This window comes from Dendropsophus ebraccatus, chromosome 11 (genome assembly GCF_027789765.1).
Source record: "Dendropsophus ebraccatus isolate aDenEbr1 chromosome 11, aDenEbr1.pat, whole genome shotgun sequence".
Lineage (NCBI taxonomy): Eukaryota > Metazoa > Chordata > Amphibia > Anura > Hylidae > Dendropsophus > Dendropsophus ebraccatus.
Genome location: NC_091464.1, coordinates 70,391,825 through 70,416,487, shown reverse-complemented (window position 1 = coordinate 70,416,487; position 24,663 = coordinate 70,391,825). Strand labels below are relative to the sequence as shown.

Genomic DNA, 24,663 nt, shown 5'->3' with positions numbered 1-24,663 from the left:
TTAGCTTCCCTGGCCGGTTGTATCTGCACTCTGTAATGCCAGGATGATTAATCACAGTGAAGTCATCAGCAACTTGACATCAGATTATTCCTGAGAACCAGGAACACAGGAGCTCAAAATCGCCGGCCAGGGGCGCTGTTTACATGAGCCGTCTCAGAAGCGAAAAGGGAGACGAGAAGAAGAGCTCACACGCGGTTTTCTCAGTCTTCAACAGAAAGCAGCAGGCTCAGAACTGGGGAAAGGAGTTCAACATGTATTTTACCTTAGTGGAATACCCCTTTAATTGCAAAACCACACCTAAACCGGAGACAAGACCAGTGCTGTTTCTGGAAGAAAGCGGCGATTTTTTTCTAAACCTTGATAACTCCTTTAATAACATCAATCTGCAAGGACAGCAAAGTGCTGTTTTGGAAAGAGACATCATGCATTTGCAACTTATTGCAGATTAAATATTTCCTAGTAACATTGCATAAATCTGTCACTATTTTATCTACAAAAAAAATGTATCTTCCAAAAGTGCAAAAAAACAAAAAACAAAAAAAACTTAAAGCATCAGGATCACAAAGTCTATAAGCTTCCAGATATTAACTGCTACCGTTGAACTCAGAAAACATAAAGCATGCAAAAAAAAAAGAACTTTCTGTCAGTTTTATTATGTCTCCAAAGGTTCCCCTTGAAAGACAAGAGTGACCTTGATATGCTGAGTTGGCACATGCCAGTGAATTAATGGCAGGACGTAGCTGGAGGGAGGCTTGCAGAAACAAAACAGCGCCAAGGGCTGTGTTCTGCTCTGATCATTAACTAGATGAATCAAAGTGATACATCAAATACACTAATCTGGTGGTGGCCTTTTTACTTTGCTCAAGACCTCTGATATGGAGAACTCGGCTGTTTTCTGTGTCTTGGAACAGAGCGTGCTGCAAAATAAGGGTGTGCTGAGATTCTAATCCCAGAACATTCAGCTTGCTTTTTTTTTTCCTTCCCTTCTCCCGGTGTCTTGAGATGTTTGCCAAGTACGATAGCTTTGCTGACACATCAAAAGCCACTTCTTGTCTTTTTAGAGGCGAGCAGGGATAGAGATGGAAGCCAATCTGACAGGGGTAAAGATAATGAGTGAAGATTAGCCCTCTTCTCTATCGGCGTGTAGGTCGGCTATGAGCGTTACTGGCACTCAAGACACGTTGCTCCCTCAAGGTCCGGCCGAGACTGAGGAATCTGACATCTTTAAAAAATAAAAAAAGAAGGATGTCTTTCTTAGGTTGTGGCTGTCTGAAAGTAATTTAAAGGAGAAGTCCGGTGAAAATTTTTATTAAAGTATTGTATTGCCCTCCAAAAGTTATACAAATCACCAATATACACTTATTACGGAAAATGCAGGGAATTTGTCCCTGCACTTACTACTGCATCAAGGCTTCACTTCCTGGATAACATGGTGATGTCACTTCCTGGATAACATGGTGATGTCACTTCCTGGATAACATGGTGATGTCACTTCCTGGATAAAATGGTGATGTCACGACCCGACTCCCAGAGCTGTGCAGGCTGTGACTGCTGGAGAGGATGATGGCAGAGGGATGCTTAGTGTCCCTCCAGTGCCCTGTGTCCCTCAGTGTCCCCCTGCCATAATCCTCTCCAGCAGCCACACCCGCACAGCTCTGGGAGTCGGGTCGTGACATCACCATTTTATCTAGGAAGTGACATCGCCATGTTATCCAGGAAGTGACATCACCATGTTATCCAGGAAGTGACATCACCATGTTATCCAGGAAGTGACATTGCCATGTTATCCAGGAAGTGACATCACCATGTTATCCAGGAAGTGACATCACCATGTTATTCAGAAAGTGAAGCCTTGATGTAGTAGTAAGTGCAGGGAAAAAAAAAACATTTTATGTGCATTTCCCGTAATAAGTGTATATTGGTGATTTTTATAACTTTTGGGGGACAATACAATACTTTAATCAGAATTTTCACCGGACTTCTCCTTTAAAGGGAAATTCCATTGTGATGTGAACTGCACAATGGAATAAGTGACTGCTGTGTGTGCCCATAGCAGGTGTCCTGAGTAGTTGTCACTGCCTTTCCTTTTAACAGCTGAAGTAATGACTGAGTTGCAGTACCAGAAACATCCCATAGATAAAAGTAGTGCCAGAGCAAGGCAGTCATGTTTTTCTAATATCATAGAACCCTTGTAAAAAAAGACCTGTCAATGTGCCTAGACACCATTGGCCAAATAATATCTCTATGGTGAGGTAAAAGCCACAACCAGACTGCTCTGGTGCTGCATTATTCCTCTGAGAACAAAGGGGTTGTGCAGTAAAAATCTATCACGCCTGACCCCCCCATCACCACTGACATCATCTATTGTTGAAATCTCAGGAGGCTTCCCAGCTATGGGTTCAGCTGACTATAGTATAAAGTGTATGTACATTGTCCATTTTTGTACATTGTTATGTGGGCTGTCATCTTGCCTGAGCTGTTTTAACAGCATTTAGTCACATGCTTTACAGCAAGACTCATGGACATAGACGACAACCAACAGTCTCCGTCCCCTTGAGATTGATGTAAACGTTACTGAGCGCACTCTGTGACCTTTGAAAAGGTCATTCCACAGAGAGCTACTACTGTCTCCTCTGTCTACTGGTGTCAGATGTCGCTGTAATGTTGTACAGATCACTTTACAGCAGCCTCCTCTGAACACTACAGGCAGGACAGGAAGTCTCAGCTTAGTTTTAGCCCCAGTGGTGAGAATGAAATCTGCAAGATTTCAAGATTATTTTATAATGTGGATAGAAAAATGGAAAATTAGAAAAAAAGTCACGAAAAATACTAAAAAATATGTTTAACATGAAAACATTATTTAAACAATACAGTATTTCATTTTCTGATGAAACATTCCCTTCATTTATCAGTTAGTGAATGGGGAGAATGGCACCTAAGGAATAATATTGACTTCACTCTTAACAGTGTCCTAAATAAGCCATTTAGGAGCAATGGGGGGAGTTATCAAAAATGGTGTAAAGTGAAACTGGCTCAGTTGCCCCTAGCAACCAATCAGATTCCACCTTTCATTCCTCACAGACTCTTTGGAAAATGAAAGGTGGAATCTGATTGGTTGCTAGGGGCGACTGAGCCAGTTTCACTTTACACCATGTTTGACAAATCTCCCCCTATATTATTTAATATTCTTGCATTGACTTCTTCAGGCTGGGTTCCCACTACGTATATTTGAGGCTGTATATTTGAGGCTGTATTGCAACCAAAATCAGGAGTGGATTGAAAACACAGAAAGGTTCTGTTTACATAATGTTGTAATTGAGTGGATGGCCGCCATTTAATGGCAAATATTTGCTGTTATTTTAAAACAACGGCTGTTATATTGAAATAATGGCGGCCATCCACTCAATTTCGCCATTGTGTGAACAGAGCCTTTCTGTGTTTTCAATCCACTCCTGGTTTTGGTTGCTATGAGGACCTGACAAGAGGACCAAATACTGCCTGAAATATACGTAGTGTGAACCCAGTCTCAAGTTGTTTCTCAGGAACGTGTTATCTTTCACAATCTAAAAGTACGGCCTATATAGAAAAGTGTCATGGTGGGGTAAGGGTGTGGACATGTGCGTGTGGACACTTGTCATTTGTACATGACTGTGGCCGAGGTATTAAACACAGTGACTTGTATCTTGTTAGGGTTGGTTATAGAAAGAACTTTCTGAGAAATTTAATGCTGGTCACTCCTTAGCAACTCTTGAAGCTGCAGCTTATTCACAGAATAGGAGGAACGTCTATAGGCAAGAGCGTGCCCTTATGTAGCCGTACATGTACGAAAGCTATGTCTCCGTATCCACCCATATATGTGCATGCAACTTAGAAGAGAGTGCACATGTTCTCAATAGGGAAAGACAGGTGGTGGCTTATCTCCCAAAGAACAAAAAGACTGGGCAGTTCACATGCAACATGCCCAATCTTTCTCTCCCATAACATCTGCTGATTGAGGAGAGTCAGGAAAAGCCATACTTGGCCAGGCATGTATATAAGGCCAGGCATTATTTGGTACTGTTAGGCACTGTTTGGCGCCATTGTTTGGTACAATTAGGCACCGTTTGGCAGCATTGTTTGGTATTATTAAGCCGCATTTGGCAGCATTGTTTGGTACTTTTAGGTGCTATTGTTTGGTACTTTTAGGCACTGTTTGGTTGCATTGTTTGGTACTGTTAGGCGCCATTTGGCGGCATTGTTTGGTACTGTTAGGCACTGCTTTGTGGTATTGTTGGTACTGTTAGGCACTGTTTGGCAGCATTGTTTGGTATTATTAAGCCGCATTTGGTGGCATTGTTTGGTACTTTTAGGCGCTATTGTTTGGTACTTTTAGGCACTGTTTGGTTGCATTGTTGGGTACTGTTAGGCGCCATTTGGCGACATTGTTTGGTACTGTTAGGCACTGCTTTGTGGTATTGTTTGGTACTGTTAGGCGCCATTTGGCGGCATTGTTTGGTACTGTTAGGCACTGCTTTGTGGTATTGTTTGGTACTGTTAGGCACTGTTTGGTACTGATAGGCACTGGTTGGCACCATTGTTTGGTACTGTTAGGCATTATTTGGACATTGGATGGTGGTATAATTTGATTCTGTTTGATACTGTTTCCTAAATATTAGTTTTTGAAGACCTATTGTTGTCATTGAGCAACGTCAGGATTTTTTTTTCCCGTGACCTATTTTTAGTACTTTAAAAAAGAGGTCACGACTTTCCGCCTCCATAGACCTTGGTCTAGGAAGTGACCAGGGCAGATCTAGCACATTCTAAATTGCACAATGTCACAAAATGTACCCATAGCCTAATCTGCAGCAGCCACCAGTGTTTGTCTATGAAGATTGTATGTCTATGCATTATTGGCCACATTGCAGCTGATGGGATTATCCCATGAATTACTTTCATACCAAAAGTCCAAGTGCTAAGCCGTGCATGCTTCATCTCCGCTCCCACTGGTAAAGTAGCAGTGGACGGCATTATAACAGAGTCTACAGAAATTCTAGCAATCGCATCTACGGGAAGTTCCATAGACAATGGTCACCATTACAATTCCATCTACTGATATTTTAGCAGTGACAGCAGAGATGACTATGCACTACTCACATGCAGGTGCATGCAGCCGATGGTGCCGTCACTGTCTGGGATGTGGGATGACGGCTGCTGGTGCCATTACTGTGCAGGGTGCAGGCAGAAGGTGCAGACGGATGGTTCCCTGTCACTGTCTAGCGTGGCCGGTGCGGGTGGGAGGTGCAGGCGGCTAGTGCCCTGTCACTGTGTGGAATGCGGAAGGGAGGTGCAGGTGGGGGGTTGGTTGTGCTGTTGGTGAGTGAGCTAGTATCATAGAGGCCAACCACCTCTTTTGCCGTTGGGGGCCCAGGCAGAGGTTTGTATCCAGTGACGTAGATACTATAGAGGCAGACCATGCAACTGCTATGGGGCCCGTGTAAATGATAGGTATGCTTTAAATAGGTTTTACAGACTCTTCTCAATTTCTGATCAGTGGAAGTCTGACACCTAGCATCCCTGCCGATCAGCTGTTTGTCATGCACTGTGAAGGAACCAAAAGCAGACAGCTCCATATATTGATTAGTGGCCGTTCAGGGTTACTACAGCTCAGCACCCAATCACTTCAATTAAATCACTTAATTGGTGAACGTTGCACATTATTATGATCTATACAGTGAATGTGATAGTTAACAGTGCATCAACACTTTGTACGTGTGGGAATTAACATGTACATTGAATCATGCAATATAATTCTGAAAATCAAAAAGATCCTAAAAGGATACAAATCATTGAATCACTCTGGCCTATATAGTGCCAGTCTTATTGGGCATCCCCCACCACCCTCATATATCTGGAACATATCTAAGCTGTAAATGCCATCACGATGGATATAAAAAATGTTTTTATATTTTACTGCTCCTCACCCACACGGTAGCATTGATTCATTTGAATCCAGAGATACAGGTAATTTTTTTAACCTTTCTAACAGATACTTATTCTTATGTAGAGTTGTATTCATCTACATGGGCTTTCCATAAGAAGGGCTGATCAGTGATATCGCAAGTCGATCAGCGCTACTGATCATCATCCAGTGAGTCGAGATGAGCAAACCTTGAGTGTGCTTGGATTCTTCTGAAGCCAACCGTATAGAATTGGATTACCCATGGCTGAAGAAATTGGATGCAGCCATAGGGAGTCCAGGAAAACATGGCTATGGCCTATAGCTGTATACCGTACATGTTTTCCAGAAAGCATTCGGTCTGCATCAAACTTCTTCTGAGCAAGCTCCAGGTATAGGTCTATTAGTATAAAGATACTTACTTTTTGTGAAGGCAGCAGGGTGCAGTTAGAGGGTCTACAGGTGACAAATCAGTGTGATATATGTAGCAGATGAGGGTCATGGGGCCTCATCGTGTCTGCAGACATTACCTGCCCTCCCTGTCCGTCCTGACCTGACACACTGAGCCCTGAACACACCAGAAGCAAGCCAGGGGCGTAGCTAGGATTCATGAGGCCCCATAAATCCTGTACGCCCACCATTTAAGGCCAACTCCCAAACACACACAATGACGCACATATATACACACAGAGGCACCATTAACATATATACAGATACACCACTGACATAAACACATTCACACTAGAATGTGATTACACTAGTGCAGATGTATACAGCATGAATAGACTGTACACAGGGAAATCATCTCAGTGTAATAAGAAATACTGAACCAGATATAATATCTGCTGCATTTTCTTTTAATGGTGGGTTCTTTTGTTAGAGCCCAGCATTAATAGAAGCTGCTGCAGAACATCTTTGGGAGCAAACATGTCAATCACTTGAGACACAACTGACATACACAAACACACACATATACACCAGTGTTACAGACATTACTTACATATTGTAACGCCTGGAGTAGTGGATCCACTGGACCGTCACCAGCGATGGCACTAACCTCACCAGGGAGCGGAGTCTAGGGGGCCGCTGGTATTCACCAGAGCCCGCCGCAAGGCGGGATGGACTTGCTGCGGCAGGCGACCCCCAGGTCGCTACCCCTGGCTTGGTTGCTAGCGACGGCAGGCGAGGCGTGGCAGGAGCAGTAGGCAGGAGATGGTGCTGGCAGAGGTCTGTAGACGTAACCGCAGGTGACAGGCTGAACACAGGAGCAATGGAGTGACAGGGGAGCAGGAACCAGGAACAAGGACTAGGGACCAGGTAGCGGATAGGTATCAGGAACAAGGACTTGGGACCAGGTAGCGGATAGGAATCAGGAACAACAGGGGGCTGGGCCAAACGCTATGGGAAGCATGTAGAGGCTCCAACACCTGTAGTAGGGCAGGGACTGGAACTTATAGGGGAGTGATTGACATGTGGACCAATTAGGAGCGCACTGCCCCTTTAAATCTAAGACAGCCGGCGCGCGCGCGCCCTAGGAGGCGGGGACGCGCGCGCCGGCCGGCACAGTGAGAGACAGGAGCGGAGGAGAGGTGAGGCGCCCCCAGGGGCCGAACTAGCAGCAGCGCCGGGTCCCTGCACAAGGTCCCCGGCAGCTGCATGGGGCAGGAGGAGGTCGCGGCGGCGGCCCGGACCATGGGACACCTCCGCGGCCGTGACACATATACACACATATACACCAGTGTTACAGATATTACTTACATATACACACATATACACCAGTGTTACAGACATTACTTACATATACACCAGTGTTACAGACATTACTTACATATACACACATATACACTAGTGTTACAGACATTACTTACATATACACACATATACACCAGTGTTACAGACATTACTTACATATACACACATATACACCAGTGTTACAGACATAACTTACATATACACACATATACACCAGTCACAGACACTACTGACATATACACACACAAAAATACATAGCTACAGTAGATACACTCATTAACATATACATATTTAGCCACAGATACATGCATACACACACTTACTGATACACATACATACACAGACTCAGCACTTACAGCTCACAGGCTTCCCCCTCCTCTTCCTGTAGTCGGCTGATCTTCACACAGAAGTATTGAGGATCTTTGGGTCATGTGATAAGGTCCTTCGTCCTCTCCTGTGCGGTGCAGGACCTGGCAGGTCCTCCTGCTCTTTTTCTCTCCTGATGTGTAGCCTGCTCACCCTGAACTACAGTGAGCGGGCTGAAGAGTACAATGCCGGATCCCTCTTCCTCTCCGGGCCCCTGGGGGATGCGGTAGGCGGCTGTCTGTGGCATATCTACTATGAGGGCAGAGCAGGCTTTCTGGGGCCCCTTTTCTGCAAGGGCCCCATAGCAGTCGCCTTCCCTGCCTTCATTGTAGCTACCCCACTGACCTGGTAGCAAGCGACTGTCAGCTGAGGTGAAGGAGTGTATGTATAGGGGGGAATCTTAAAGGGATTCTCCAATTGAAACTTACTTGTCTGCTATATACAGGATAGAAGACAAGTAAGAGATTACATGGGTGCAACCTTTATGCCCCCTGGAGATCTCGAAGGCCCCCAGTTAATTTTTTTTAATACAGCTGCAGGTTGGCATGTGACGCACGGCTCTATTCAATCTCTATGGAGCCATCAGAGAGAGCTGAGTACAGAGGAGATAAGTGATCAGTGAGGGTCTGACCACTGGGACCCCAGTGATCATGGGGTCATCAAACAGGGGAATTGAGTAATAGTTTGACTTATGTGAGTCGGACAAGGATAACTGAGTACAACACATGGCAATATTGTTGAATGGATTGGTAGCACATGTCCAACTGATGCTCTATTTAAACTAGGGGACAAGGGACCCCTGATCTTGTGATCGGTTTGGTCCCAGCAGCCAGACTCCCAATAATCAGACAGTTTTCTCCTTTGTTGGAAACCCTACATATTCAGAATGGTGCATACGGCAGAGCTGTATACAAAGACCTTGTATGGCGGCACATGGTAATGGTCCCAGCAGTTGAACCTGACCAATCAGACACTCATCTCCTTTTAATAGAGTACTGGTCCATTTGGAGAAAACCCTACCAATTCAGGATCATGGAGATGGAAGAGCCATTTGTATAGAGTTTGTAAAGCAGCACATGGTGGTGGTCCTAGAGGTTGTACCCTATCAATCCTGGTCCCTTAGGAGAAAACCTTATTAATTCAGAATCAAACACATAATAGCACATGTATACAGCTTGTATGTCAGCATATGTTGGCGGTCCCAGTGGTTGGTCCTCACTGATCAGACACTAATTCCTTTTGGATCCTGCACATGGCAGAGCTGTTTGCATAGAGCGTGTATGGTCTAAGTGGTTAAACCCCACCACCAATCATCCCCTAAATAGAGTACTGGTCAGTTCACAATGAGGGAGACTATGGAAGTCTATAGTCACACATGCTTTTTACTCCTGGATTCTCAGGCCTCTGTTTAATCCCCATCCTCGTTGGTTTTGCAGCGCACCAGCAGCTTTGGGACCTTTGAACGCTTTAAGAAACCTTCCATTTCCAAGCCGGAAGATCTGACCGAGGTGCGTTTCTATCCGCAGCTCGCTGCATTTGTCTGTGCTGTATTAATAATGATACATCTGATCTGGGGATGATTTTGGAAATTACAGTGTGCGGCGTTATTTCATCTATTTAATGGCGCTGTCTAGTTATCAGGGTTTATGCAGTGTATGAAAGGAAAGGAAGATGAAAGTGCTGTGCTCTGCGGAGGAGATCAGTGGGGAGCTTCTCTGCTCTATTTTTTTCACTCCTCTGACCTTGAGGCTCCTCCTGAGAATTTTTGTCTGCCGAACGCAGAGATGTCTACAAAAAAGCTGAAAGGGGGAAGCAATTAAACACAAAATACTCTGAGCTAAGTTCCACCAATGAAGTAAACAGGTAGGTAGGGAGATGCATTGTGTCCATTCACAGAGCGCATCAAATTGATTACTAATGGCAACAAATAGTTGCAAGAGCTGCAACTGTTGTGTATATATATATATATATATATATAATCAAAAGAATCTCTGTGGCACTCAAAAAATAGTGAAAAAACTTGTGGTTTATTTGCCCATAAAGCGGTTATGGGCAAATAAACCACAAGTTTTTTCACTATTTTTTGAGTGCCACAGAGATTCTTTTGATTATATAATTTAGCACCTATGGTCACAAGGGTGCTTACTGTTTGGCACCATTTATATTCTTCTTGAAGGAGTGCTGCGCCACAGAATATTTTTGCTATATATATATATATATATATATATATGAGAGAGAGAGAGAGAGAATAAAGCAACTATCCAAACAGTGATAATGTTTAAAAACTCCACTCCCATCCCTATTTTATTTTCTATAGCCCTTCCCCCTTCTATATCTTTATTTTAGTTTTCTTATAAATAAATAAAAAATATTTTTTAAATGCGAAAGACACAACAAAAAAGCACACAGTATGAACACAGTCATACAAGGCACTTCTTTTGTCCCATCTCCTATTGAGCATAGGTTAGCACGGGGGTAATGTGTCTCCTTGTGGAGGCCACCATGGCCACATAGGGTGTCTTATAGGCCAGGCAAAAGTAAGTAAAGTGGTTCTCCGCCAGTAGAAAAAAATACTGTCTCTGTATTGCCGTCTATTGAAAGTCAGAGCTTGACCGTCCTAAAACCGTCAACCAAAATAGAATCTCTTCCTCCAGTAAACAGCTGTTTGGGGGTCCTTGCTCTTCTTCAGTACACAGCATGGTGTTGGTTGACTGGGTAATAAACCTTTGATGTGGGTCCTACGGGGAACATGAAGGTTACCTCCAAGCTGAGTTCTTAGACTCTCTTTGCTTATTGCTGAGAGTCTTAAAGGGGAACTATCAGCAGGTTAGATGAATCTAACCTGCTGATAGCCCCCTATAGCAATGGGGACACTGAGGAGGTAGGTATGTGTGTTATCTTCCTCCTTAGTGCCGGTCCAGTGCTGTTAGTCGGGGTAAACTCCGCTCTGGAGCACCATTAGGATTACTGCTGTGCCCACCCCTTTTAATGATAATCAATAGAGGGGGGTGGGACAGATGACACACCAGTGCTCCTAATGGTGCTCCAGAGCGGAGTTTACCCCAACTAAGGGCTCATTCACACAGAGCAAAAACAGCTGAATTTCTGCGCTGAATCAGCGCTGAAATTTCAGCCGTTAAAATAGGTGCAGAGCTAATTTCCATTGTGTTGAATGGAAATTCTGCTCTGCAGTTCACACGGTGGAATTTCCGCACTGAACTAATCTGCTTTCCGCCCCAATGGGGCTCTGATTTTCTATTTCAGCACGGAAATTACACGCTGAATCAGCGCGGAAATTGGGAAAAAAGGGGGGGAGGAGGATTCTAGTATATATTCTGGTATAGTCTAGTTTACTCACCAAATACTCGCTGAATTTCAGCGCTGAATGCATGCGGATTCAGCACGGATTCCTCGAGTATTCCGCGCTGAATTTGTCAAGAGCTGATTACGAGCTGAACACTTTCCTAGCGGAATACGCAGGGATTCTGCTTACATTCTGCTTATTTTCTGCTCGGAATTCAGCGTCAGTTGATTTCAGGCGGAAATATTTCCTCGCGTAATCCGCCCCTTTTGCTCTGTGTGAACGTAGCCTAACAGTGCAGGACCCGCACTGAGGAGGAAGGTAAGACACCAACCTTCCTCCTTAGTGTCCCTGGTACTATAGGGGGCTATCAGCAGGTTAGATTTGTCAATTACTGTTAACTAGAGATGAGCAAACCTTGAGCACACTTGGGTTAGTCTTTACCAGAATGCTATGAATTTGATTACCAGTGGCTGAAGTAGTTGGATACAGAAATAAGGCTGCATGGAAAACATGGATACAGTCATAGGCCATAGACTGTTTCCATGTTTTGCTGAATCCCCTAGGGCTGCATCCAACTTCTTCAGCCACTGGTATTTAAATGCAGAGAGTTCGGATTTGGACTAACCCAACGTGCCCAAGGTTTGCTCATCTTTACTGTTAACTAGAGATGAGCGAACCGGGTTCGAGTCGATCCGAACTTTCGGAATTTGATTAGTGGTGGCTGCTGAACTTGGATAAAGCTCTAAGGTTGTCTGGAAAACATGGATACAGCCAATGACTATATCCATGATTTCCATGTAGCCTTAGGGCTTTATGCAAGTTCAGAAGCCGCCGCTAATCAAATGCCGAAAGTCCGGGTTCGGATCGACCTGAGTATGCTCGAGGTTCGCTCATCTCTACTGTTAACCAAAGGTGAAACTTTATTTTAATTCTGCATGGAAAGGCAGTGCGATATGGTAGTAAGTTTTACATAGATTTAGCTATATGGCGAGCTACAGATGACGCTTATTCTTCCTTTTACACAGATTGCTGATATGGGAAGTGTTTTTGAAGCCGGAGGAGGAGGAGGCTCAGATGGGGACAAGGCATCAAACAATGCTGGAAGTCTGACTAAGAAAATGAAAGCCATATCACTGACCATGCGGAAAAAGATGGGGAAAAAGTATATCAAAGCTCTTTCTGAGGTACAGAAATCATCATATAGTTACATACACTCACCGGCCACTTTATTAGGTACACCATGCTAGTAACGGGTGGTCTTCTGCTGCTGTAGCCCATCTGCCTCAAAGTTGGACGTACTGTGCGTTCAGAGATGCTCTTCTGCCTACCTTGGTTGTAACGGTTGGCTATTTGAGTAACTGTTGCCTTTCTATCAGCTCGAACCAGTCTGCCCATTCTCCTCTGACCTCTGGCATCAACAAGGCATTTCCGCCCACAGAACTGCCGCTCACTGGATGTTTTTTCGGACCATTCTCTGTAAACCCTAGAGATGGTTGTGCGTGAAAATCCCAGTAGATCAGCAGTTTCTGAAATACTCAGACCAGCCCTTCTGGCACCAACAACCATGCCACGTTCAAAGGCACTCAAATCACCTTTCTTCCCCATACTGATGCTCGGTTTGAAATTCAGGAGATTGTCTTGACCATGTCTACATGCCTAAATGCACTGAGTTGCCGCCATGTGATTGGCTGATTAGAAATTAAGTGGTAACGTGCAGTTGGACAGGTGTACCTAATAAAGTGGCCGGTGAGTGTAGTTAATAAGGTTGAAAAAAAAAGTCAAGAGTCCATCAAGTTAATAACCCTAGGTTATAAGACCCTTATTTCAGACATATTTTATTGTAACCATGTATACAGTACTTTGTTCTAGTAATTGCTGACTCAGAATGCTCATAGTAATACCAGAAGGACTGAAGACTTCCTCAAGTAGTAGTCATTGGTGTATACATTGGGGGAGATTTATCAAATATGGTGTAAAGTGAAACTGGCTCAGTTGCCCCTAGCAACCAATCAGATTCCACCTTTCATTTCTCACAGACTCTTTGGAAAATGGAAGGTGGAATCTGATTGGTTGTTAGGGGCAACTGAGCCAGTTTCACTTTACACCATGTTTGATAAATCTGCCCATGTATGTGTATACATTGTATGCCTGGCTGCTCAGTGAACATCAGCTGAGCAAGGTGCAAACCCCAGCAAAGAGTGTAAGCTCTAGGCAGTCTTAATTGTCCTTCAGCTCTCGGCACACTAACACTTTCGTTTGGCTGGGCAATCTGCTCCGCTGTTCCCCAAGCATCAGGGTGCTTGATTGAGGTCGATGCTTGAGTAAAGGTGGTCATACATACACCATACATACACCATACATCAGTTATACCTCCCACCCATCACAGTAAACTATTTCAGTTTTTTGTATATTTTGTCCCTTGAAGGGATGTTCAAACAAAATAAACATAAATTAGAATGAAAAAATGCAATCGGTTTCTGCAAGACACATTAGAATTTCCGCTGAAGCACTAATGAGTCTTTCAGAATTTTACATTCTAATTTTTGTACTTTTCATTTAAACATCCTGAAATATACAAAAAAAAATAGAAGGAAAAAAAGCTCTGACAAGCAGGGGGCACTTGGTTAAAGGGGTTATCCATTGTTAGGAAAACATGGCCAGTCCACAGACAGAACAACTCTTGTCTCCAGCTCAGGTGAGGTTTGTAATTAAGCTCCATTCACTTCAATGGAACTAACTTGCAAAACCTGCACCCAAACTGGAGACAATAGTGGTGCTGTCTCTGGAAGAAAGTGGCCATGTTTTTGTAGCACTAGATATCCCTTTTAAATGCTCAAATCTCCCATTGATTTCAATGGGGTTCGTTACTTAATTTGAGCACTCGATCATTTGAGCATTAAAAAATACTGGACTTGAATAACGATGACTCGAGAATTTTAGTGCTCACTCAGCACTAACAATGCATACTGCATCACCACCGGTCCCTGTGACTGTGTACTGAGAACTAAGGCATACAATGTAGGTTCTTGAACAAGGATTCCCGTCCTTGACAACAGTCCTTGCTCCTGTAATTAGTCACTTAAAGCCGATCACAAAAAATCTAATTCAATGTTGTTGTTTTTTTTGTAAAATTCAGAATGGATTTATGCTGAATTAATTTACCCTATGTGTATAAAAGGATAATATATATATATATATATATATATATATATATATATATCACAATAATTCTTTATAGAACATGAGGATATAATCTATAAGCCCCAGCAGCATTATTCATATTAATTTTTTTCCAGCTCTTTATGAACAATTCCTTCAGTCAGCCAGTTGAGCCCTCAGGTATAATGTCCGCAGCAGTATATATAAGTAAGCATATCCTCAGCGGTCTTTGTGAACACAGATGAGAAAACCGTATTGAATATGTCAGCCTTCTCAATATCACCTGTGACCACATTACCCTCCTCATCAGTTACGGGTCCAGCATTTCCACTAGAAGTCTTTTTTACCCTCAATGTAGTGTATCTGAAGACATTTTTTACTCTCCTCTGCAAATTGCTTCTCATTTTCTGATGTAGCTAGTACTATTACCTCCCTGCAAATTTTATTGGAAACCTTATTGCCTTAAAGTGGATTCTAGACCTTCAAACCCATTATTTTTAAACACTTTCTTTTTTGCATTGATTTCTCTTAATTCCAGTCCTTTGCTGCCCATACAACAAAGAATAACTTCTAACATGTGCTTATTGACTTAGAAACCACTTAGGCCAAGCGACTTGAATTTTTCAATTTATTAACTATATTTTATAATAATCCTGAAATCTTGCAGTTTCCATTCTGGCCACTAGTTCTAAAGCTAAGCTGAGACTTTATGCCCTGTACAGATCATTTCCTAGGAGTGCAGCGAGAGGTGACATAGGATATAGATAACAGAAGTATATGCAATAGCTGCTGCTCACAACTCAGCCCCCCTCCTGTTGAATGACCTCTGTAAAGGTCACTGAGCATGCCCAGACGATTTTATTATTTATCTCAATGGGATAGGTCCTGTCTATTGTGTCCTGTATAACGTTTACAGATCTCTAAAGTAATATCTGAACTTTATTTTATGTTTTAATGTGTATCACTTTATTTTTATTTAGAGTGAAGATGTGGAAGGGACTTTTACATACCGGGATAGTGACACCATGGCAGGTCTTGTCACAGAAAAAAGCAATCTCATAGCCAGTGAATCTGTTGAAAGTCTTTATAGTCTTAACAGTGGTCAGAGTTCATCCAGTAAGTGTCTATAACAATGCTTTCAAATGGGGATCAGTTTAAGGGGTACTCTGTTGGAAACAAATCACTTTCAAATCAACCAGTGTCAGAAAGTTATATAATTTGTAATTTACTTCTATTTAAAAATATCAAGTCTTCCAGTACTTATCAGCTGCCGTATGTCCTGCAGGAAGTGGCATATTATTTCCAGTCTAACATGGTGCTCTCTGCTGCCACCTCTGTCCATGTCAGGAGAGGTTTAATATGGGGATTATACACCAATAATAATAATAATACATCACTTCCTGCAGGACATATAGCAGCTGATAAGTACTGGAAGACTTATGATTTTTAAATAGAATTAATTTAGCAATCTGTATGTTTCACTTTGTAACAAAAACCTATATAAATAACAGCGAGCCTTCCTTACAGGTGGAGTGACCAGCTGCTCTGATGGAACCAGTAATAGGGACAGCTTTAGACTTGATGATGACATACCTTATACTGGTCCATTCTGTGGACGAGCAAGAGTCCATACTGACTTCACTCCTAGTCCATATGATACCGATTCACTGAAAATCAAGGTAAAGCTAAAAAAATTAATCACACTGTTCAGGTCTGTTTAATTAAATGTATAGTCTGAGGTCTGTTTACTATGTTGGTGACACTGTGGCTGTTGTGGCAAAACAACTCCCAATTTTTCTTACCTACCACCATGATTGGAGCTGTAGTCTTATAATAGCTGTAGAGCTCTATTAGAGGGCCAGTGAATTACTGTATATGTTCAAAAGGGCCCATAGCTTTTATTGTGCTTGGAAAATAGCGCAGTTGTTTACTCCATAGTGAGAGTTAAATGATAAAATTCTAGCTAATGTCAGCCACCACTAGGGGGAGCATAAAAGCTTACTGCATACATGTCTACACTAAACTCAATTATAACACTGTATGTGTTAACAATGGTTTTACTGCTACATGATTTTGTCTTTCCTGATTGGCCTTATGTTATTGATGCAAAAGATATACTGTTAAAGAATCTGGATATGTTTTATTGCAGCCACAATAAAAAATAAAGTGTTCTGTGCAATGTAAATTCTAAAGGTGAACTACAAGGATCCTTTCTCTCTGTTCACATTGATGATTCTCTATTAATATGATGGGCAGAATATCACTTAAAAATTTGAAATGTAGGATTCCACACATATCTCTTAAAGGGATAAGAGTTAAAAAAAACATAGAGGATAAGGGTTAGATTATGGAGAGTACAACTGCTAGGACCCCCCTGTGATATCAAGAATGGGGTCCATGCAATCTTAAGAACAGATCCCCTGAATTCTTACCCTTATCCCCTATCCTGTGGCAATAAGTTCTTTTAACTCAGAATACCCCTATAATAATGGAAGTGATGACGCCCGTGTGAACAGAGTCTAACCTGGATATCGTCTGATCCTTACATTATCCACATAGTTAATAGAAGAAGAAGAAGTCCTATTCTTTGCTAATCTGCAGTCTGCTTGCTTTACATTCTGGTGAATTATCTCTCTTTATCATTGCTTTTCCATTTGCAGAAAGGAGACATCATCGATATTATCTACAAAACGCCAATGGGCATCTGGACCGGCATGCTGAACAACAAAGTTGGGAATTTTAAATTTATATATGTAGATATTTTATCAGAGGAAGAAGCGCCCAGAAAAATAATAAGGAGGAAGAGTAAGCGACCAAGGCCAAAAACATTGCAGGAACTTCTGGAAAGATTCAATCTACAGGTAAGAAGTAGAGAGATCCATAGGGGCTCAGCTACTTCTGGCAACTTGTTACCTGTCATAAATTTGCTATTGGGATCATCCTAAAGTTAAAAGGGTTGGCGGTGCAAAAATAGACCATTGCTCTTATAACAAAAAAAAATATTATGATTAGTTTAATTTAAAGGGGTATTTTACGCATACATAACTTTTAATATGTTGCTGCCCATGGTGAGACTAACAATTTCTTCCATACTTGTTATTATCTACTCAGTCTCCTTCCCCTAGTTCTCAGCTGCTGCTTTCTGCTGAAGACACAAAAAACTGTATTTCAGCCTTTCTGTCTGTCTTCCCTCCTCCCCCTCCCTTCTGACAGCTAAAAATTAATTCCATACTTGTTATTATCTATTCAGTCTCCTTCCCCCAGTTCTCAGCTGCTGCTTTCTGCTGAAGACACAAAAATCTGTGTGTCAGCCTTTCTATCTGTCTCCCCCTCCTCCCTCCCTTCTGAGACAGGTAATGTAAACAAGTCTCTGGCTGGCTTTATCTGCAACATTGTAGCTTCTTTGTAATGCTGGGAGGGTTATTCTGAGGTCAAGTTGATGATAAAATCACTGTTATTAGTCTTCCCTGCATTACAAAGAAGCTACAATGTTGCAGATAAAGCCTGCCAGGGACCTGTTTACATCAGTCGTATCAGAAGGGAGGGGGAGACAGAGAAAGAGGCTCCCACACAGATTTTTGTGTTTTCAGCAGAAAGCAGCAGCTCACAACTGGGGGAAGGATGTTGAATATATAATAACATGTATGGAAGGAATTGTTGCTCTCATCATAGGCAGCAACATATGAAAAGTTATGTTTTAGCGGAATACCCCTTTAATAAAGATGCTGAGCAACACATATGAAAGTTTAAAATTTTCTTTGGAAAATTTGGAAAGTGGTATGATGTATAATCTTACATTTTGTTGTGTTTTATCTCACAGGACTATATGTCAAGTCTTCTATTGAATGGATATGAGAATCTTGAAGATCTAAAGGACATAAAAGAGAGTCATCTATGTGAGCTCAATATTACAAACCCTGAAGAGCGGATGAGGCTCCTGATCGCCATTGCGAATCTGCAAGACGGTGACTGTAAGTTATTCTATGCTATATTATCTTAAAGGGGTTATCCAAGATTCGAAAAGCATAGCTGCTTTTTTCCCCAAAAACAGCGCCTACACTGTACTCTGGTTGTGTGTGGTATGACAACTCTGCTCCGTTCCCTTCAATGAAACTGAGCTGCAATACTGCACACAAACTGAGGACAAGAGTGGTGCTGTATCTGGAGAAAGCAGCCATCTTTTTACTAATTCTGGATAACCCCTTTAATGGCTTATGTCCAATGCACAGGATAGGGGAGAAGTGTCAGATGATGGAGAGATTTGGTTGCTGGGACTCTCCACATTCTCAGGAACATAGAGGCAAGGCTTGTTTTGGGCTGAGAAGCAAGTTGCCCATGTTCCGTATTCTCAAGATTGGTGGGTCCCAGAAGTGCCATTAAGGGGTTAGTAATTTAAAGGGGAACTCCAGTGCTATCAAATCAACTAGTGTCAGAAAGTGCCAGAGATTTGTTATTTACCTCATTCGAATTTGTTGTTTATTGGAAAAAAAAATAAAAAATAAAATATATATATATATATATATAGAGAGAGAGAGAGAGAGAGAGAGAGAGAGAAAGAGAGAGAGAGCGAGAAAACAATCTGTACTACTGAACGTAAGTCATTAATACAATGTGGCAAATATTGTAATTATTTATACCAACATTTTTAGTCACTACATTTAAGTCGTCCACTTCTTATCAGCTGCTGTATGTCCTGCAGGAAGTGGTGTATTCTTTCCAGTCTGACACAGTACTCTCTGCTGCCACCCCTGTCCATAACGGAAACTGTACAGAGCAGTAGCGAATCTCCATAAAAAACCTCTCTTGCTCTCCAGACATACAGCAGCGGATAAGTACTGGAACACTTGAGAATATATATATAACAAATCTCTGACACTTTCTGCCACCAGTAAATTTGAAAGAAAAATATCTGGAGTACCCTTTTAAATCATTAAACCAGAATATCCACAGAGTTCTTCTGCTACACAAGTCCATTTACCTAGTAACAAACCAATTACAATGCCACTAGGCTGCATAGTGACTAGCTGTGTGGGTTTACCATTGTCTCTACGTAACTCTATAAGATGCAGCTTCTTGGTTGAAACCTTTTCTTGTCTGAGCACTGTTTCCTTTATATAAGATGTATGAGACCCTAAAGACATGATGTCCGGCTTTATTTGCCTACTAATGCAATGTGGCACGCCAACGTGGTATCACCCAGCTCCAATACTATGAATCTGATATGTATATGCAGAAATAGATTTATTTTATTAGCTTACACTACTAAGCTTCCAGTATCTGGATACGACCGATAAAAGAAGCAGCTCCTCCATATTGTTTATGTGCGCACATCTTATAAACTGGCCCCCCGCCATGGTGATCAGGTGCCTCTTCTCAGCAGGTTCCAAAGCCGTTCTTGACTTTGAAAATACTCACAGGATTAGACTTTATAGGTCAGAGCTTCATAGGAGTTTCAGGTAATCCCAGGAAAGTTAATATAAGGACAGGCGAGAAGCATTAGGAAGATTCGTGGGATTATAGGTGCTGAAAAATGTCACTTTTAAGAGTCTTTCACTCTAGTCTAATACTTATACGTGTCAACGTCTAAGATATGTATTCTGTAATTTATAAAGGATAAGTCTATATGTAACTGGAGGTAAGAGGAGACTACATAGCAGGGCCGGCGTCAGCACCAGGCATACTCGGGCAAGTGCCGGGGCCCACAGTGCCTCAAGGGGCCCCCCTGCACTTGCCCACCCATTTCTTCCCCTCTCCCTCCCCTCTCACTGCGCTCACACACTGACACACATCGCACTGTGTGCAGGTGGTGCTGTGCTGTGAGCGCACACATCATTACCTGAGGCTGTGGGGGGAGGGGGGATGAGCCGGGCGCAGGGATGAGGGGGGCGCTGGTGAGCCACTTAAGTCATTTTGTGGCTCCTCCAGGCCTCAGTCTCTCAGCGTCGGACCAGAGGAGAGGGGGCGGGGCTCACTGCACGGCAGCCTGTAGAGGCTAAACAGCAGGTCAGGGCCCAGAAGCCTCCTCACATTGCTGCCTGTGCTGTGCTTCCCTGCCCCCTCCTGTATTCCTGGGTCTCCTGACCTCCACAGCGGCCCAGGCAGAGGGAGAAGATGTAACAGGACTGACAGATACAGAGGTGAGTGTATGTGTGACTGAGTATACATGCATATGTGTGCAAGTCTGTATGCAGGTGTTGTGTGTGTGTAAGTCTGTATGCTAGTGTTGTGTGTGTGTAAGTCTGTATGCTAGTGTTGTGTGTGTAAGTCTATGCAGGTGTTGTGTATGAATATCTGTCTATGTGTGCTGGGAGTAGGAAGGTAGGATCACCTGTGGCATATCTGCTGCAGTGGATTTATTGCAGATTTTCCCCTTTACTTTCCATGGGGGAGTCACAATATGCAATAAATCCACTGTTGTATTGCTATTTTTTTCTCTCCATTTAGTGTAGGTGATCAGCAGTGTATTATAAGTATATATATATATATATATATATATATATATATATATATATATATACACACTCATACAGGGGGGAATAAGTATATAATACACTGCTGATCACCTACACAGAATGGATATATATATATATATATATATATATATATATATATATATACATATATACACACACACACACACACACACTCATACAGGGGGGGGATAATAGGTATATAATACACTGCTGTATACCTACACAGAATGGAGAGACATATACTTATTATCCCCCTCCTGTATGAGTGTGTATATATCTCTCCATTCTGTGTAGGTATACAGCAGTGTATTATATACTTATTATCCTTCTGTATGAGTGTGTGTGTATATATATATATATATATATATATATATATATATATATATTGTATATCTCCATTCTGTGTAGGTATACAGCAGTGTATTATATACTTATTATCCTCCTGTATGAGTGTATATATCTCTCAATTCTGTGTAGGTATACAGCTGTGTTTATATACTTATTATCCCCCTGTATGAGTGTGTACAGTATATATCTCCATTCTGTGTAGGTATACAGCAGTGTATTATATACTTATTATCCTCCTCCTGTATGAGTGTGTATATAATACACTGCTGTATACCTACACAGAATGGAGATATATATACACACTCATACAGGGGGATAATAAGTATATAATACACAGCTGTATACCTACACAGAATGGAGAGATATATACACACACATACAGGAGGATAATAAGTATATAATACACTGCTGTATACCTACACAGAATGGAGATATACAGTATATACACACTCATACAGGGGGATAATAAGTATATAATACACAGCTGTATACCTACACAGAATGGGGAGATAGAGACCCTCTAAAAGTGATGCCACATGATTTACTATACAAAGGGGCCCGCTGAGGCTCTGTCGCCCAAGGGCCCACCAAAACCTGGAGCCGGCCCTGCTACATAGGCTCAAGGTGTTAGGAAGCTGAGCTTTACTTATGTTATTGAATATTGTATAGACGCATCATGGAGGTTACAGTAAGCACATTGTCCTGGACACCAGCCATACACCTGTACCCAGACTCTATATGCCTGAAAGCCGACACCAAACTCCTCAAAGGGGTTATCCGGCGCTACAAAAACATGGCTACTTTCTTCCAGAGACAGCCCCACTCTTGTCTCCAGCTTGGGCGGGGTTTTGCTGCTCAGTTCCATTAAAATAATTGGAGCTTAATTGCAAACCGCACCTGACCTGGAGACAAGAGTCGTGTTGTCTCTGAAAGAAAGTGGCCATGTTTTTGTAGCACTGGATAACCCTTTTAAAGAGGTTTTCCATGAGTCCTGTCCTCAGGTTGTGTGCGGTATTACAATTCAGCTCCATTCACTTTAATGAAACCGAGCTGCAAAACCCCAAACTGAGGAGAGGTCAGGAGAGGTCAATGTTTTTCTAAGCCTAGACAAACCCTTTAAGGTCTGTTTATGTTCTGTTATGTATTTTTGGCCTGTGCATATACTGAATACATCCATATGCCTCTATGCACCCAGCATATAGCAGAGGGGCGTCTTTTTGGCATGCGCTGGGCAAATGTATGTTAAAGGTAAACTCCGGATAAGAAACACTTGTTTTCTATTAAAAGTTATATAGATGTGTCTATACAATGTATTACAGTATCTGTACAGTTCTGCTACACTGGTAGCTGATAGAAATCCAGGAAGTGAAAAAATGCCCCCTGGGCCAATTCCCATTGCCTTCTGCTCCTGCTGCTATCCCCCCCCCAGGAGACAAATATTCCATGCCTCTGTCTCACATTGTGTGTGTTTGTTGATGATGCAGACAGGGGGCAGGGCATGATCTCACAGGAGGCTTGGCTGAATAACCCAATCCCCTGAGTGATTCACTATCTCTAACCTGCCAGAAGCAGCTGGTGCACTAATTTTACTGATTGTAATGGGTGGGGGCTGTGATGATCACATAAGGGAAAGCATTGCATCCTGGGAAATGCCAAACCAGGAAGGACAGAAACACTAAACAGAGCAAAACTCCCCCAAACAAATGGATTTTTGGTAGATTTAAAACTGGGATAGATAAGTAAGTAATGCGCTATGCTTCTGCAGAAGTTTCCTTTTTTTAACCTCTATCTGGAGTTCCCCTTTAATGATATACTATATAGGAAAATGGCATCTACTGTACTTCTCTCTCTATATATATTTGCCATGATTGGCAAAAAAACCCTGCTTTTTTACTACAATTTTGCACAAATCAGGACATCATGACATTATCTATCCTGTAGTACCTTGCTAGTGCTGACATAGTTACAGTGGGATGGGGGCCCAGGCTTTGTGAACAGCCTGGGGCCTATAGTAAAGTTACTCTGCCCCTGGTCATAGAACCAAACCTTATATTATAAACATTACTACATAGAAGCTGTAACTGGTACATACATAGACAGACAGACATGGGGCAGGGAGGTGAGGTAGATATCGGTGATACATCCTCTCAGTAATACTGTTTGGTATTATGTCGTGTCGTTGTGGAGACTAATGTTTATGCTCTTCTGACAGGTGAACCGGAAGGCGGCGGCCATGACTCTCTGCCGGTGACGCTCGGCCCTGACACTGCTGCAAACAAGAGTGAACTAAGTGACTGTCCCCGAGACTCAGGATGTTACATCACACTGGAGAATTCAGAGAACAGCAAAGATGATGCAGAGTCAGAAAAACTATGTGAATCTGTACAGAAAATCACAATTACTGAATGTCCCTAACATGGCTGCCTGTCAGGATCCGCACCCCTCAGGCCCAGGCCTGTCCGCACACACTGTCACCCCTTCACAGACTTTATAAGTATTTATTATTCATACATAAAACAGCAGATGGACCCCAGACATGGTGGATAGCCTAGAGCGGAGTAGTCATAGTGAGGGGGCATCTTGTTGGGGGCAGTTTTCATGGGGCTCCTATGACTACGACCATGTACTGTATGACTTCTATCATATCAACTTTATACTTCAAGGAACTCTCATATCTACAGGTGCCCAACTTCTTAGTGATGTTTAGCGGACAGAGTGTGCATGTGTTGTCTATGGAGAGAGAAGAGAAGGGGCAGCCAGACCCCTCTGCCAGCAGGTTATCTCTATGGAAAACAAGAGGAGCAGGGGCTGAAATTCATTGTTCCGATCCTTCTCCGCTCCAACATCATCCATCATGGAGAGCATGAAGGTCCCGGATATATGACATCAATGGTCCTATTGAAGCTAATGGCTTGGCCAACCTTTCTCTTCAGTGTATAGAGATCTTGGATCTATCATCTTCATATTTAGCAGTAACAACTTACAAAGGAACTCATTTATGGAGCTGTACATCTAGGTTTAGCATTGTAATTAACAAGCAGCACAAAATAGTTCCTTACATAACAATATTGCATGATATAACATACTGTAGGTGTAGCAGAGTTTAAAGTGACTGTACCACCAGGCCCAGGCTGAAGCACTGGAGGCGGGCCGACCCACCCTTAGTGGGAGGAAACCCCAGCCCCTCTATGATAGGGTTCCATTGATTCTAATGGAGTCACGTCATGGAGGGGCTGGGGTTTCTTCCCACTGGGGGTGGGTCGGCTTCAGCCTGGGCCTGGTGGTACAGTCACTTTAAAGTTCAACTCTCTGGAGCTTCATCGTTG

General features: G+C 42.6%; 1 protein-coding gene across 2 annotated transcripts in view; it reads left to right on the top strand.

Annotated features, from left to right (window-relative positions):
• SAMSN1 (SAM domain, SH3 domain and nuclear localization signals 1) overlaps positions 1-24,442 on the top strand; it is a 30,410-nt gene extending 5,968 nt beyond the window's left edge. Inside the window, exons 2-8 of one of the 2 annotated variants that reach the window (XM_069945082.1) lie at positions 9,490-9,561; positions 12,383-12,541; positions 15,497-15,632; positions 16,044-16,195; positions 17,177-17,377; positions 18,337-18,487; positions 23,550-24,442. In XM_069945082.1, coding sequence (XP_069801183.1) covers positions 9,490-9,561; positions 12,383-12,541; positions 15,497-15,632; positions 16,044-16,195; positions 17,177-17,377; positions 18,337-18,487; positions 23,550-23,752 — 1,074 coding nt within the window. In that variant the 3' untranslated portion in view covers positions 23,753-24,442. The remainder of the gene's footprint in view (positions 1-9,489; positions 9,562-12,382; positions 12,542-15,496; positions 15,633-16,043; positions 16,196-17,176; positions 17,378-18,336; positions 18,488-23,549) is intronic. The other variant, XM_069945083.1, reaches the window with a different exon arrangement.
• The last annotated feature ends 221 nt before the right edge of the window (positions 24,443-24,663 follow it).